We start from the raw sequence: 18,004 nt of genomic DNA, 5'->3' as shown, positions 1-18,004 counted from the left end.
TTTCAATAAATCAATTTTCTTATAAATATAGCAAAACTGTGTTCTAATCGTTTTGACAAATGACGGTTTATCAACCCCCCCCCCCCCCATATTTCGAACAATTTTCCTAAGACATAAATGATTGCGTTTGTTTCCAATTAACCAATTTAAAGAATTAGATTTTATTTTTGGTGTCTTTGGTACTTTAACATTACATCACAGGCCAGTTGCACATCTGTGCTACATATATTTTATTTGTGGTACTGGGCGTTTTTATATTTCCAGTTCCACCAAAAGGACTGTTTGTTATTAAAGTTGGCAACCGGAATTCTTTGAAAATTTTGAATTATCACTTCAATGTGGGTTATCTGTTTTAAAGGAGTTTCATGAACCAGACTGTACTTACTGGAAATTCACGTGTTGAGGTAAATGGCAAGACATGAAAGAGTCACTACTATGAACACCAAACTTTGGGACTAAAGAGGACATTTATTCACAGCAGAGGTTTTAGGCCTTATAATCTGGGGAGGGGGGTAAGATAGGCCTATACCTCAGGAATATGAAATAGCGTAAAAGGAATTTGATTTCAGAAAAATTGGGGAGGGGGCAGCTTCCCGCCTGCCCATGCCTAGAACTGCGACTATTTCTTCAGTCTATACAGTTTAGCTGTTCTGTGCTAGGCCTAGGCTATAAACTATGCTGTGTTAGAACCCTGAGAAGAATCAGTTTCTATGGATTTTTCTTAATCTCTTTCCCTAAATATTTAGTAATTTGACTACAGATAACATGGTTTAGTTAATTTAGGGGTGAATATTTTGCTGTTCATATTGTTGGCTTATGAATAAAGTGAACATAGCCTGCTACTCAATGCCTTTTTTATGCTCTTTCCAAATATAATAATCATTTTTGCCACAAATGAACTTTACCCCACCCCTGTATATACTAATACAGGATATATATTTGCACATTAGGGTGAGGGGGAGGGGAATGGGTAAGTTTAATTTTACCTCTCATTTGCATCAGAAATAAGCTTTACCCCTCCCGCTAATGTGCAAATGTATACCGTGAATTGGTATATATAGGGGGTGGGAGTAAAGTTCATTTAGGCTAGAGCAAAATTTATTATTATATTTGGAAAGATCATAAAAAGGCATTAAGGGGTAGGCTATGTTCAGTTTATTTGTAAGTCAATGATATGAACAGCAAAATATTTACCAAATTAGGCTACAGATAGATTAGGAATTCAGATAATATATTTAGTTAATTATGGCTACCAGATAAATTAGGCTAGCCTATATCTTAACAGACTTCAAACTCTGCTAATATAAGTTAGGCTACAGTCAAATTGATGGTAGCCTAAATATTCAGTGGTCAAGTCTCCTTGAGCAAGCACTATAAAACCTTGGTATTACTTTACCCCCACCCCCCTCCCCTATATCATGGAAAAGCAACTATGATATTCATCAGTATTTTAAAGACCAGAAAGGGAGTGTGTAGGTTAAAATAATGGTGAAAAACTTAGAGTTTATTAGGAAGGGAATGAAGGGTAGTTGAACTGTCAGCTACACTGGTGCTCTTTCTTTGGGGTAGGATTCTAGTCAAACTTCAAACTTGATAAGTTTTGTTTAATTTATAAATTCTACTCCAAAGAGGAGCACCTTAACTCTACCTTCAACTGATTTTTTTTTTAATTTCATTGTGAGTTAAACCAACCCTAAGGTAGCTGATGACCATTTTCATAAAACCAGGGCAGTTCAAAATAATCTACATATAATACCATGTTTAAGTAAATCAAATAATATATAACAAACTAAATTAAATCAGAATACAGAAATACATTATTCATATTAAATTTTCTTGTCTTAAGGCCTAGCAAATATTTTGGCATTAGTCCAGCCAACATATTTCACAATATAGTCTTCATGAATTTCCTTGTCCTAAGATTGGAGGTCACTTCAGATCTGATGCAATGGGCACCATAAAGAGTAAGGCTAATTACCTGCAGAGACCTAAAACCTCCTTAGTCCATCTGGATATAGTTGATTTGGAAGTGGCTTTTCAGGCCATACAATGAGTGAGCAAAACAGCATTGTGTCTATTTGTAAATAACATTATTGTTATGTACTTGGTCAAATGGGTAACCAGGCACAGTGGCAATTCTTGAAAAGGCCAAAACATAAACATTGATTTTCATTTTGTGTCATGTTACTAAATGATAAGGTGGTTAATAGCTTAAATTAATGGTTTTAAACATTTCAGGATGTTGATTGAAATAGATCAAATACACATTCTACATCCAAAATACTGAACAAAAAACGAGCAAAAATGGGGTTTTTATAGGCCAAATGAAAATACTGAAAAAACAAAGCAAATATTTCGAGAGGACAAACGCCTCTCTTCTTCAGCGCAAAACAAAACAATGTATCCAAGGAAAGTGCCAAAGAGAAAAAAACAACAACAAAAAACAAATGCAGAAAGTCAATGTGAAAAGAACCAAAGAAAAAACCAAAAACTTAAAAGATGAATAAAATTCAATAAAAGCCAAAAATTAAAAGAATTAAAACCAAATACCTAAAAACCATAAAAGCGAGTTATTCGCCAATATCCGCGATTTGCACAAAATAAAAAAAAATATGAACTGCCATCGACGGATACTAGCAAACAACTGACAGAGAGAAGGAACCAATTCATTCACTCAAAAAACAAAACGAACCAGCAATTAAATAAGTTGGAGAACTATGTCATTTGATTTCGGATTTTAATTAATGCATTTCTTGCAGACACCCTTTGAGACCTAAGGGGTTGTTCACGTGTTTAAATGGGGTTTTTATAGGCCAAATGAAAATACTGAAAAAAACAAAGCGAATATTTCGAGAGGACAAATGCCTCTCTTCTTCAGCGCAAAACGAAATGATACATCGTTAGATGTATCCTTGGATACATCGTTACGTTTTGCGCTGAAGAAGAGAGGCGTTTGTCCTCTCGAAATATTTGCTTTGTTTTTTCAGTATTTTCATTTGGCCTATAAAAACCCTATTTTTGCTCATTTTTCTTTCTTTATGTGATGTCAGGCCAATGTGGTTTAAGAAATTATCTTCAAAATACTGAAACTTGGGAATACTATGCTTTCATTAAGTACACCTCTTGTAACCCTTCTTATTATTTCATGTTCACCTACATGAAGGTTTGGTAGTAGAGCCATTAATGCACTTCATGCTGTATCAATATCACTGGATCCCATGCTTTAATAGAAAGGATTAATTAAAGAAGGTGAATATCTCTGGTAAAGTTGTCTCCATGGGATAAATTCCTCTTCATTCATATTTGTGGGAAGGGAATATCTTTGATAGTGAAGTCCCTGCCATATATTATACAAGATGCTAGCTTTGATGTCTTGATTAATTGGTGGAGAGGGCCTGGTCTCCAAGTAAAAAATGAAATAAACAGTTTGTTTGATAGTAATATAGGACATCTTCCTGTAAGCTTGAGTAATAATAGGTACCAAACTGGTGTTTCTTCTGAAGGGTTTCAAGAAGCAAACTAAAAGGAAGAAACATAAAAGAAACGGGTGTCACAATTCTTTGCTAATTCATCTAAAACATAACATTCTTGACCTGGTTTCCAAAATACAAATTGTTTAGCTTTAAAATTTAATATGGTTGCAAATAAATCAATGACTAGTGATTGTCCTACCAAAAAATTTAATTATCAAAAATTGCAGGATCAAGTGTCCATTCCTTTTCATTGTCAAATTTGATTGACAATTTATCAACAGCATTGACAAAATCCAGGCACATGTTCTACCAAAAAGAAAAAAAAGCAAAGAAGAGAAAAATGAGGACAATAACAGCCAGTAAAAAATAGAAGAAATACTATGCAAATATTTTGGTTAAGACCACTGCTCAACAATCCTTAGTGCAGAATAAAAAAAAAAAAATACAGATAAAAGTCCAAAAGACAATATAAAAAGGAAACCTCAAAACAAACACTGAAACTAAAATAGGACCCTTTCTAAGCAATGATGAAAGGGTAACTGAATGAAAATACAATACTGAATGACGTTTCACAATATCATTTTTGTGTAAAGCTTACTGCATTTTGGAATTAATAAATTAATAAAAAATATTCCTACAGGCTAATTGCTTACTAGGTAAGGTATTATCAGAAATTCTATTTGGTTTTGAAATATAATTTTGTGGGTGGATATAAAAATGATTGGAATTAATAAGTTCATTACAAATGGGGCTTAGAAAAGTTTCTCTGGTGTCTCTTTTGAGGGTGACCTTTTGGTGAATGTACTTTTTATTTCAAATGTCTCCCTGAAAACTTGCATGAGACCTTTAACAGGGTCAATAATGGAGGTATTATCAAACAAAAGGAAATGATTTGGGCTGTAATAGACAAAAAGCATTCTTAAAGGCTAATTGCTTACCAGGTAAGGTATTATCAGAGATTCTATTAGGTTAGAAAATATGATTTTGTGGATGGATATAAAAATGATTGAAATTAATAAGTTCATGATAAATGGGGCTTAGAAAAGTTTCTCCAGTATCTCTATTGAGGGTAACCTTTTGGTGAATCTGCTTTTTTATTTCAACTGTTCCCGTGAAAACTTGCATGAGACTTTAACTTGGGCAAAAATGGAGGTATTATCAAACAAAAGAAAATTATATGATCTGTCATAGACAAAACACATTATTAAAGGCCAATTGCTTACCTGGTAAGGTATTATCAGAGATTCTATAAGGTTGTGGTAAAATTTTGTGGATGGATATAAAAATAACTGGAATTAATAAGTTTATTATAAATGGGGCTTAGAAAAGTTTCTTCAGTGTCTCTATTGAGGGTGACCTTTTGGGGAATGTGCTTTTTTATTTCAACTGTCCCCCTGAAAACTTGCACAAGACCTTTATCAGCAGCAATAATGATCCAACAAAAGGGACTGATGTGGGCTGTCATAGATGTGTTGAGCGAAGTTGGAATCAAAAGTCTCAGGCGTTTGACATAGCCCCATTGCTTTGCTGATTGAGGACCTCTATTCCAATAACCTTTCCCCTAATTGCTATTGGGTTCTCCCAAGATAGAAACAGCCACAAGAACAGGGAATTCTATAAATACCACTACCTGAAATGGGGCTGGTTTTATCTTTGCTGCTGTTTCTCTCTTCTTTGCAATTTGTACCACCTTTATTCAATGCAGTATTACAAAACTCAAGAACAGTTAGCAAACTTTTTAAGTCAATGAACCAGTAACTTGCTTTCACCCTGAAATGATTATTTTGTTTAGCATAAATACAGTTTGTTTTAGTTTTGATATGTTAGTAACTCCACTGATGATGATGACCAACTATGTTATTGAAATATTTTGAGTCTTTGTTTTATATTTTTGTTTCACTGTCTAATAAAAGGACCTATCCCTATTTGGAACTCTTATTGATTTCAACAAAGTTGAACCAAATGTCTATCTCAAAATTCATCTCTGCATTTTTAAAAGTTATGCCCTGGGGGCCTATAAGGTTTTTATAGATAGCATTGTCATAAAAACTTCAAAAGGGGCTCATTCAATTGTATATTGAGAGGGCTAGTGCCCTTTTTAATAGTCAAAAGTGATTGAAGGGTAACTAACCCCTCTCTTATGCTCATCATTTCCCCAAACACATCAAATCAGAATTTTCAGATAGCCATTTTGTTCAACTTAGGAGCAACATGGCTCAATAGTAACAGAAACTCTAAAAAACAGAATTTAATATAAGGTTTATTAAGTTTAGTGTTACCCATCAGAAGCTATACTACTATTACTACTAACAACTCACCTCAGCACCAAGCCGCCTGAGGCCAACACAGCTACGCATGCTTCTCCTCCATCCCAATCTATTTAAAGCCTCTTTTTTTACACCCTCCCATGAAGTTCCCATTTCCTTTAAATCTTTTTTTATCATGTCCCCCCACCCCAGACAAGGACAACCTGCTTTCCGTTTAGCCCTAGACGGTTGGCTGAAAAGAACAATCTTTGGCAATCTGTCATCCTTCATCTGCACAACGTGCCCTAGCCACCTCAACCTTTCTTTCATTACAGCCCTAGAGAGCGGTACTGAACCACATTTTTCGTACAGCCTATTGTTTGAAATATGTTCAGTCAGCCAGGTACCCAGAACAATCCCTAAGCGATTTCTCTGGAAAACATCTAGCAAATCTTCATCTGCTTTTCAAAGCGCCAAAGCTTCAGAGCCATATTTGATCACTGTCATCACTGTAGCTTCTAATATTGTAATCAGTTCTAGTGTCCTTTAAGTGACCAAAAAGATTGGAGGTTACCTAGCCCCCCTCCCACTCCCTTTTTCACCAAGGTCATCCAATCAAATTTTAGATAGCCATTTTGCTCAGCATAGTTTAAAGGTTCAGTAACTATGCCTTTGGAGATAAGATGACTCCCCACAGCCCCTGGGAAAAGTTCTGCAAGTCACAAAACTTGTCCATTATGTATGTATAGTATTTTGGAGAGAGAGGTTAAATTTTCTGTTGGGGGGATTTTCCATGGGGAGGGAGGGTTTTTTAGGGGGGATAAACTTTCTAGGGGAAATTTTACATTGTGGGAATTTGCCAGAGTTCCTATTTGAGATTCTTTTTATTTGTCTTACTTTCTCTTTGTTGACTCAACTTCACATGTGGAATTTCCATGAAAACTTTTCCATGGAAGAGGGGATTTCTGGCATGATTTTAAAAACAATCAGAAATAAAAAAAAATTCAAATGAAAGTGGGCCAAGAAAAATTTTTGAGTACTAAATTGCCCACAAGAAATTTTTCAGGGGAATTGTCAGCTAGAATGAAATTGTCTGGGGGAAATATTCTTGGTGGGTGGGTGGGGGGTTGGGGAAATTTTTCATGAAGGGGGAGCCAGATTCCCTGGCACTATTTAAAAACAATCAGAAATTAAATTTAAAAAAAACAAGGTTTTTCAACTGAAAGCAAGGAGCAACATCAAAACTTAAAAGGAACAGAAATTATTACACATATGAGGGTGGTTGTCCTCTCCTCAATACCTCACTCTTTACGCTAATGTTTGACTTTTTTGAGGTTGTCCAAAATCTTTAAGAACGCCTTCTGAAACACAAGGGCCGTTTAATTAGAGCAATAAGAAGCTTTTTTGAAAAATACTAAAAAATTTAGCATAAAGGTATTGAAGAGGGGGCAAACCCCCTCCTATATGTAATAATTTCTGTTCATTTTAAGTTTTGATGTTGCTCCTTATTTTCAGTTACAAAAGACTTCTTTTTTATTTAATTTTCTTAAATAGCCAAAGGAAAACTGGCCTTTGCAAGGTTTAGTGGGTGGTAGTCCTACTTTTGTTTTTAGTAATTTCTCTTTGTTTTAAGTTTGACTTGGCTGTTCATTTTATTTTCTGTTTGTTTTAGAATCTTTTCGTCATCTATAACAATATTTACTATCTCTGCATTTGATGTTATGCCCTGGGCATCCTATTTTATTTTATTTCATAAGCATTAACCAAACTAGCACTATATAAAAGAGTGCGTTTACATAAAAGTACCAAAGTTCCTTCTAGGGGCTCAAAATGGAATTTGTAATAGTGGCAATTAATATATTTTGAAAGAGTATTGAAAGTCCTGTTGAGTAGTATGTTCATCTTTTACCTAGAAGATTAATAGAAACATCCCAAAATTTGCCAAAAAATTGTTTTAAGCTTTATAACTTTGAAAGTCTCATTCAGAAAGTTTCATTCTCCTAACTTAACTATCTTTCGAAATATTTCAATGCCCTCACCTAGAATTTTACTTAAAGACGTTAATCTAGGTAAATGGGTAGTTTTATGCTATAAGGGACAAATCAGATAGAAGACAAAGAGGTATATTTTTTGACTCTCTATTTAGTGCTCTTTCCCAATATAGTTATCACTGTTGCCACGATTGTAACACCCAGCCTTTGGAAATTGGCAAAAATGAACCAAATTTGATGAGAAATAAGACGAGAAATTATGCAAACCCATGATCAGCAAACTTCAGTATGTAGCCTAGGGCTTTATCCAGGTACCTTAGGAGGGAGAGGAGCTGGTACACAATTGCAATTGTAGCAATCCTTATATTAAAAAAAAAAAGTTTAATGCAGAGTAAATTGGTAATCTTTTTTCTATCTGAGTTCTGTGTTACAACATATACATATTATGCCACCCCATTCCACAGAACATTCTGTGGAATGTTCTGTGGAAAACCAATAAATTTAACTCCAGTATCTCCAGGAAGATAGTGGGAAGTGGGGAACAAAATGTATTTTTCAAAATCAGGGGGAGGGGGGGGGGTCAATTTTTTTTCACATTGGAAGTACAAGGAAAGGTATTTTCAGTGAAAAAACACCAACAATTTTTTCTCCGAATCTAATGGAGGGCAGTTACCCCCCTGCTCTCCTCTCCCAAATTGACCCACCTGAGGGTGAACCACCATGTAGACCTCTTGTGGGAAGTAACTTTGATGGTGAAGCTTTCAGCTAGTATTGTACTAATTTCTGTTGAAGCTGATACATTGATGGGCAATATTTGTGGTATATCTGACCATATAATTGTTCAGCGCGTGTAAGTCTAGAGAAAACCCATTTATAGCGCAACCGTCTATTTGGTGACTGATTTGGAAATAACTGTTATATTTGTTATATATTAAATAGTCAGCTGTTATATTTTGCCTATAAAATTTGAAATTTGATACCGTGTGTGCAGTCAACAATTTTTCTTGGCTTGATATTGCTTTATTAATGATCTTCTCGTGTTCCTTTAAATTCTATTTTTAAGTTCAAATGCCTTCATTCTATTTTAGAATATAAATATTCAAGTCTTCAGTTGTAAAATACTCTGATTTGCTTATACAGCAGTAATGGCTAACCTCAGCTTTTGTATTTATCTCCACTTTTTTTAATGTGCCCAGCTTTAAATGGGTACCTGGAGAAATCTGGGGAAGGTAAACAGGAAGGGTATGCGAAAGCACAGGATGGTTGGCCCCCAACCCTCCATTGCATTTCCTGGCTGAAGGGCCATCAAACGGAGATTAGCACCGCCATTAGAGGTTGCAAAGTCCAGTACCTTTTCTTTACCTTTACCTTTTTTTAATGAATAGTCTGAGTCCTGATTTTTGGTTTCTGATTAAAGAATTAGATTTAGGGGGTGATCTTTTCTCTTTTATAAATGAGTATTACCTAAGTTATAGTTTTGGTAAGCCAACCGTGTTTGGTTCCATGGCTGGGGGTCACGTTGAAACTTTCAGGGACATTTTCATGGAGGGGGGGGGGAGGCTTTGAGTTTTTATGGAGGGAGAGAAGAGCAGACAAATTCAAGTGAATATCATTAAAATGTTTCCAATCCTCAAGTTTTTATGTGATCCTTGCAAAAAAAAAAACGCATTACTATTTTGCTTTTTTTTGCATTTGGTGTTTTACAGTTTTTGTCTTTTCTGTTCCTGTCGCCTGGCAGGTTGTTAGTATTAATGGCAATGTTAGTACATGATAATTTATGTTCCATTGTTTTAAAAAGTTTTGGTTGTAATAGAGCCGAGGAAATTTAATCAGGGTGCATGTATAGTGAACAAATGAGGTTGTAGGCAATCTAAATGTTCAACTTTAGCATACTGTACAATTAGTATAAAATGGAAAACCGGTGCAATTCGGAGGTCTGTATAGTTTTTGATAAATTCGACTAATTAATTTCATGTTGCATTATGTAAAAACATTATTAGTTGATACTAATTGTTGTTTTAACAAAATAATTGATTTAAGTGAATGTAATAGTGTTGGCTTAGTAAGATCAACGTGTCTCCCACGTATTACTTCCAGGAGCCCATAGACGACAAATTTGACCACCACCCCAACTAGATTTTGAAAAGCAAATTATGTCCCACTCCCAATTTTTGTAAATTGGCACCACTGATGCCAGCTTCACATACTAGCTTCAAAAACAAGACAAAAAAAACCCAACAATTTTAGAATATAGAACTTATTGAAATATTTACTGCCTAGATTCACAGTAGGGACAGTATTCCAGTCATCACTAAACCCCCATAATAAAGAATTATTTTATTTACAGACAGTGTCGAGCCAAAAGAGGAAACTTTCCCAACATCTATGTAATTCACTGTTCCCCATTAATAAAAGACAAAAACGTACAGACGAACTTTGTATTGATCTTTCTGACAAAAGTCTTGGGTCAGAGTCTATTGAAACTCAAAGTGAGAGTGTCTTTATCAGGGCAGAAAAAGCGTCATCCAAGTTCACTGCTGAGTTTAGAGCATCAGATTGCACCAGTGATTCAAATTGCACCAGATTGCATCATTTTACACCAGATTTCACTTGTGAAAAAGCAGCAGCTGAAGAATTAGACAAGCCAAACAGAACACCTGAGGATATTGAATTTGAAAAAACTGTTTTTAACGCATATAATTACTTCCAGTACTGGCGAGATCCAATACCAGATATTGACATTTCAGCCATACCCGAGCCTATGATAATTGACTAAAAATGGTGCAAAGACAAAGAAGTTATGAAGAGATGAAAAAAGTCTTTATTGAGTGTCAAGATTCATCTGCGTCGCATGGCAAACTTTTGAAGGAGATGATGCAGATATATAGAAAGGTTGCATTTTACATTTTTATATAGGCTAGATTTATTCATTGACTTTTCTTAGGTGGTTTCCCATAGTTGTCAACAGGGCTGTGAAGTCGGTTATAACTTATAATCAACTTCGACTCTGGACATTTTCAATATACCGACTTCATTCAGCAAAAATTTACTAAACCTCCGACTCCACATCCCCGTTTTAAATCTTCATTTAACTGGATTTTATAAGTTATAACCAACTCCAACTTCAAACATTTTCAATATACCGGCTCCAACTCCGAGGCCAGAAATGGCCCCGGAGTCTCTAAGATCGTTTTTCATACAGGAAAAAATTACTAAAATCCCAGCTCTGACTCCATGACTCCAGCTCCACAGCCCTGGTTGTCAAGGCAAACAAATCAAAGAGATTCATATTCCTTTTTCTGGAGTTTCCGGAATAACGCTTGTAGATTGAGCTAACCTGTACTCCAAGGAATATTGAGCAAGAATGCCCACTTTAATTTAGGTTCAGACACATTGAAAAATAATAAGATTGCTCGGATTTAAGGACTTTAAATAATAAATAAATACTAAATTTTCGCTTGTTTAGAAAGTAAAATCAGATTGTATTTGATCAAAAACCTTTTTTGTGTGATTGTGTTTAAAGTTGTAGTTTTAAAACTTAAAGTTTTAAAAACGTTTAGGTTTGTCACAGAATATCCACAACAATAAAGAAGTTCTAGACTAGCTATTATGTGAAGTACCTAAGCACAGTTTAGTGCATATCCTTACCAAACTTTGGTACAACGCTTATCCCTGTTAAACTCTTATCATACCCCCGTGGCCACATTAACCACACTGTTGGAAACACTACAGTAAGCCTGCATATGTGTCGGAAATTCAATTTTTTATCAAATTAACACTGCATGAGGTAAAAGAAAAAATTCCTGTTTTAATAATTTTTTATCCAATTATTTCTCATTCTTCACAGGAGCCAATTGAAGATTTTACCCAACATTTTACCAAATTATTAGTTCATGTCCTTGTCATTGGGGATAAGCAGCCTGGCGTAGAAAGAACATTGGATTATTGTGTCAAATTTGCCACTTGCATTGAACCAGGAGAACCTGATGATACCAGTGAAGAAATAGAATATACAAACGTGTTTTTTATTGGACTATTGGAGTTCCTTATTAAGGTGAGCTCTGAATCGTCATTGAAATATTGGGTAAAAATATTCATTTCTTTGAATGTATTAGAACATTAACAAAGAATTTCTTGTTAGTAAAGCCTTGGTGCTTTTTTTCCAAAATAGACTATAATATTAAAAAATGTACAAAACCCTTTTCTAACACATATTTTTAAGTTTTTATTCTTTTCTTTGGTTTATCCTGTGGCATTAGGTCCATACGGAAGTATCCTGGATGTAACTCCTTTCCTTGTTTCGTCTTCCTTTTATTTTCTAGAAAATAAATTTGTTACCTTCATATTTTTTTCCCATAATTTTCCTTCGTTTCCTTTCACTACTCTATCTTTATTCATATTAAATGCTACTATTCATATAAAATCTCAATAAATTACCTCTACGTTCCATGGCCACCATATTCTACTATTTTTTCCCTTTTAACCATTTGCCCTAGCCTTTCAATTTGACAATTTCCTATAACTTAAATTTATTTAACGAGGTTTCAATCGGTTAACTTATTTTACAAAAAAAAATTCCCTTTTATTTCTTATTGCCCACTACAGGAAGGAACTGCTCTCGTCTCAAATATACTAAAGCATTTTTGTCACTTCATATAAAAACACTTCTCTAATCATTTTATATATATATATATATATATATATATATATATATATATATATATATATATATACATATATATATATATATATATATATATATATATATATATATATATATATATATATATATATATATATATATATATATATATATATATATATATATATATATATATATATATATATATATATATATATATATATATATATATATATATATATATATATATATATATATATATATATATATATATATATATATATATATATATATATATATAAATAACCACATATACACACCTACACCTACAATTTTTTCCCTTTTCTTTAGATACATGGTGCTTAAAGGGTCTGCTGTTTAAGTAGGATAAAGAATTCTAAATATCATAAAGTTTTTGCTAAAAGCAATTTATTCTGTTCAAGAAAACTGTAAGCTGAAAGAATTCATGCTAGAGAGACTGCTTTCGGTTAATCTATGTAGCAAAACATAAGAATCAAAATATTTAAGGAATAAATAATCTAGACCCACAATCAGAAATTCAAGTTTGTTACTTGACGGAGTGGGTATTTATGGAAGAAAGAAAATCTATATCCTGCCAGCTAAGATTTTTTTTAATTATCCTCCTAGAAATTGGGTAGTATAGGGCTGAAAATGAAATATTTGGCCCCAATCATCTAGCAAAACCTTTTGAACAATTTCATAATTTGTGGCTTTGTGCGTCCATGAGTATTTCTACTTTTTAAAAACTTTGGCATGATTTCGGTCAACTTTTTTTCTTTTGAAAATATTCGTTTCGCGTTTTGTGTGATTTGAGTGCGCTGTTTTGTCTTAGTTTGCGTATTCCACTGCATCAGAGAATTAGGGATGATTTTGTTCAACTACATACCAAGCTATTCTCCTTGAGAAATCTGGGGAAGTTAAACAGGAAGGGTGTACGAAAGCACAGGATGTATGGCACCCATAACCCCTTTGCACGTCTTTGCTGAAAGAGCTTTAAGACGGAGATCAGCGCTACCGACTCGGACCTTAAGGGATCAGTGCCGCATCCTTTACCTTACCTTTACCAAGCTATTCTCTTTTGAACTGGATTTTGTTCAATTACATACCCAGCTATTTTCTGTTGAAACGTCCCAACCAGAAAACTGAGCTGAGTAGTCAGGTTGGTCTCTTTTGAACTACTCATACAAGATTTTATGATAATTTGTTAGTCTTATTTTAAGCTGACACCTGTGGTAGTACAGTGGATTGATCTCTGTTTGACAATACATGGCCCGGGGTTCGATCCCAGCCTCTGCAAGGTTGGGGGCTTGCTGCTTGTCCCTGTAGCAAAGACCCGGTAACTACAACGTTGTCTCTGGAGGATTTATATCTTGTTAAGCTACAATTCAATTAAAACTAATTTAAGCTTAAAATAATTAAATTGAAATAATAAAATTATTTGTTTACTTCTACATACTGGGCATATCGCAGTAATATGATCAGAGAAATGGGGGTGTTTCTGTTTGACCAGATACCTGTCAATTCTCAGTTCTTTTGTGAAATTTGTTGGCTATAGAACTGAAATCGCTAGTCAGGTTGGCTGCTGTTCAAGCGTAAATAACACTTTTCCTAGTGTTTACATGCCTCGATTTATGCTGAAATTCATTTAAAGTTAATTAAAATAATTTTTTGTTCTTGCATATATGTTACAGATCATAATTTGATCAAATACTTAGAGTTTTGATGAAAATTCACCGGAGTAAAAAATACAGTAAAAAAAATACTGTAAAACTTAACATCATCTAACTTAACCTTTACTTAATACAAAAATCCTTAAAAACTGAAAAGTAAAAGAAAAATTTGTTATGAAAATCGAGTCTTTAGCGATTTAGCAATTCTGTCATCTCCTGGGTTTAGATAGAACCCCTAGTATTGGGTAAAGATTAGTAAAATGAAATTACTACTAAGTTACTACAGATAACCCAAATTAGTTACTTAATTACTCGAATTACCACAAATTATTACTGATTACTACTGTGGGCCAAACTTATTAGAATTGATTACGTGGTCTTGCCATAACTTGTAGAGCTTGGACAAGAAATCTGAATAAATGACAGAAAACTAAAAGCCGAAGCCTACTTTCCTGGAAATCTTAGAAAAACCGTTAAACTTTTCCCATTTTGTGCCAGAGATAGACAGTGACATCGCTGAGGGGGGGGGGGGCAAGAGGGGGCATTTGCCCCTCCACCAATAATTTGGAAAACACTATAATTTATTGTGTAGCTTTAACCTTATCAAGTAAAATATGAGCCTAGTAAATTGCAAAATATTATATGCTTCCAGTTTTGCCACATTTGTTCAGGTCAATTTTTTCCCCTGATTTTTAACGTACTTTTAATTCCTAAAATCTGTAAGTTCAAGATTAGATTCTCCAGTTTTGAAACTTTCAAAAGTGGAAATGAATACACCCTATACATCTGCAAATAGGACAGAAATGGAATAATTGAAGAATAAGAAGGTAGGTATACGTACAGTGGATTTAATTTCCTGAATGAAAAAGAAATCATTGGAAAAGAAAATAAGATTAGTGCTTTTTATAATGATATTCGGACTATAACTAGATAAGTCTCAAATTCGTTGTAGTTTGGTCATGGAATTTGGTAGAAGGGGTTCTGGTCCAGGAATTTTTTTAATTGATTTAAATTTTTATTTCAGTATTTGATTGAAACTCCAATTCTCTTATTTGTCATTCAAATATCTAATAAGCAATGATAATGTCCTATTCCTTTTTAATTAAAAAAAACGTTTTTAATTCACATTAAATAAAAAAAACAAGTTTTTTTAACTGAAAGTAAGGAACGACGTTAAAACTTAAAACGAACAGAAATTATTCCGTATATGAAAGGGACTGTCCCCTCCTCAACGCCTCGCTCTGTACGCTAAAGTTTTTCATTGTTTAAAAAAAAAATGGAGTTGTGAGAAAGTCAAACTTTAGCGTAAAGAGCGAGGCGTTGAGGAGGGGACAGCTTTCATATACGGAATAATTTCTGTTCGTTTTAAGTTTTAACGTCGTTCCTTACTTTCAGTTAAAAAAACTTGTTTTTTTTAATTTAATTTTTGAAATTTTTTTAATTGATACAGGTTTTTATTTTTGCTTGCCGTACATTAATGATTGAAAAAAATTTTAATGTGAATTTTACTCTTATTTTGTTAAATGGCTTTCTCGAAACCTGTTCAATTTTATTTACGAACGTTTTTATTAGTAATAAATATTCGTAACCTACGAATTAACTTACATAACAAACCTCTATGTTCTTACATTTTTAATACGTATATTAGAGGGTTTGCCCTCTAGTCAATACCTTGCTCTTTAAGCTAAAGTTCGAATTTTGTTCCAATTCTTTTAAAATGACCCCTTAATCACAAATGCCGTTAATTAGAATAAATAGCTATTATGAAAGTACTAAATAATCTTTGGCTTAAAGAGCGATGTATTGACTAGGGGGTGAACCTAATCATATACGTAATGTTTTCTGTCGTTTTAAGTTTTGATGTTGCTCCTTATTTTCAGCCAAAAAACTTGTTTTTTTATATATATAATTTCTGATCTTTTTTAAATAATGCTGGGAAATCCGGTGCCCCCTTCATAGCAGTGTCCGTTCCCCCATGAAAACTTTCTTCATGGAAAGATCCTCCCATATAACCCCCGACCCACTCCCCCCTTCCCCACTACCAGAAAAAAATCCCCCCTGAAAACGTCTGAATACTTCCCAATAACCAATACTAAATGTTAACATTGGGTAAAGTTCATAACTTTCAGCCCTCCCCCAGGGGACTTCGGGGGATTAAGTCATCCTAAAAGACATAGTTATAATATTTTAGACCATGCTGAACAAAATGGTTATCTCAAAATTTGGATCGGGTGACTTTGGTAAAAAATGAGCGTGGGAGGGCGCCTAGTTGCCCTCCATTTTTTTTGGTCACTTAAAAGGGCGCTAGAACTTTTAATTTCGGTTTGAATAAGCCCTCCCACGATATTATAGGACCACTGGGTCGATAGAATCAACCCTGGGAAAAAAAAAACAAACAAATAAATTAACACGCATCCGTGCTCTTTCTTCTGGCAAAAAATGCAAAATTCCTCATTTTTGTAGATAGGTACTTGAAACCCCTACACCAGGGTTCTCTGAATACGCTGAATCTGATGGTGTGATTTTCATTAAGCTTCTATAACTTTTAGGGGGTCTTTCCCCCTTTTTTCGAAAATCAGCCAAATTTTCTCAGGCGCGTAACTTTTGATAGGTATGACCAAGCTTGATAAAACTTCTATATTTGATAGCAGAATTAAGATATAATTTTTTTTATGTATCTATTGGTATCAAAATTCTGTTTTCTACAGTTTTGGTTACCATTGAGCCGGGTCGCTCCTTACTTACAGTTCGTTACCACGAACTGTTTGATTCTAACGTATAAATGTAGAACTACCTCCATGTACAATACTTAGCTGACTTCTCGCGGTTTTCGCTTTACTAAATATTTCTTTTAACCAGCTCCATATAAAAGAATTGACATCAATGTGCTAAGAATTATGACTGAAATTAGTTGCATTTCACCCAACGCCAGCGCTACTTATGGGACATGTATCTCTGCATCAACATGCTGTTCAAAATGTATGCTGAGAATAGAACAAAGTGAATTTAAACAAAATATATATGTTTTTCTTACAACTTAGAAATTGTGTGTGCACATATAAGTGAGGCCAACCTATTCTCTTTTTCTATTGCGATCAGTTTCATCATGCAGCATTAGGAGATCGAGATTTGCTTGTGAAGGGAATTATAGACATAAAACGATATTCAGTGTAATCCCCCTCCGGAAATGTATACACCCCATACCCTGAACAAACAAGAAAAGTGTTTGCATAGTTTTTTATAGAATTCATTTTTTTTTAAAGCAAAGATACAAAGGAGAGGGTAATTTTCAAAATCTAGGAACCAATTCCCCTTCCATCTGATAAAAGCCGAGTTTATATGACATTTAGCTTCGTCCACCCGAAAGCTTGTTTACGCTATACTACTGTCGTCTGCAGCAGCTTATTACTGACAATTTTAGTAAAAGCCAAATACCAGCACTAGCATTTATGACTGTTAAATGTGCGTTTATAATTTATTATGTAGTTATTTTAAATTCACAAAGTTGCGTATTTGTTAAATAGTTACTTTTCTTCACTACCGCTTGTATAGCACGTGCTTCAATCGCACCCCCCCCCTCCGATAAAAATACTGTAGCTACACCCCTGGAAATAGAGATAGGCTATTATTATTGGGAGTCTTAATTCGCATTGCTTTTGGAAAAGTTGCTGTAGGCCTAGTGAACAGAAGCCTGTCAGATATTAACGTAAGTCAGTTGCCACCTTTTCATGACCGTGAATCAATGCTTTTTTAGTATTTGTTTGCGTCTCTCTATTTTGTACTACACAGTTTATTTTATAGTGTAAGAGGATTAAACTAAATTGTCATTATTGTCATAAATTGTCATTATTATTGTTGTGAATTTGGATCGTGGGTTTTGTCAGATAATGGCTTGAGTTTTTAAATTTTGTCGTTCCGCGGTTCGCAACTAGACAATCCAGTTTTTTAAGCCGGTTTTATA

At 34.1% G+C, this 18,004-nt stretch overlaps 1 protein-coding gene across 2 annotated transcripts in view; it reads left to right on the top strand.

Moving 5' to 3' along the window:
• Positions 1-283: 283 nt before the first annotated feature.
• The window catches only part of Cap-G (Chromosome associated protein G), a 149,896-nt gene continuing 132,175 nt past the window's right edge, over positions 284-18,004 (top strand). Inside the window, exons 1-3 of one of the 2 annotated variants that reach the window (XM_089087621.1) lie at positions 284-404; positions 10,058-10,602; positions 11,558-11,764. In XM_089087621.1, the coding sequence (XP_088943747.1) occupies positions 10,489-10,602; positions 11,558-11,764 (321 nt within the window). In that variant the 5' untranslated portion in view covers positions 284-404; positions 10,058-10,488. The remainder of the gene's footprint in view (positions 405-10,057; positions 10,603-11,557; positions 11,765-18,004) is intronic. The other variant, XM_089087622.1, reaches the window with a different exon arrangement.

The sequence above is a fragment of the Artemia sp. Qi Xiang Cuo genome, chromosome 4, assembly GCF_049724085.1.
Source record: "Artemia sp. Qi Xiang Cuo chromosome 4, ASM4972408v1, whole genome shotgun sequence".
Taxonomy (NCBI): domain Eukaryota; kingdom Metazoa; phylum Arthropoda; class Branchiopoda; order Anostraca; family Artemiidae; genus Artemia; species Artemia sp. Qi Xiang Cuo.
Note: the sequence above shows the minus strand (reverse complement) of the source record. Positions and strands in the feature narration are given on the sequence as shown.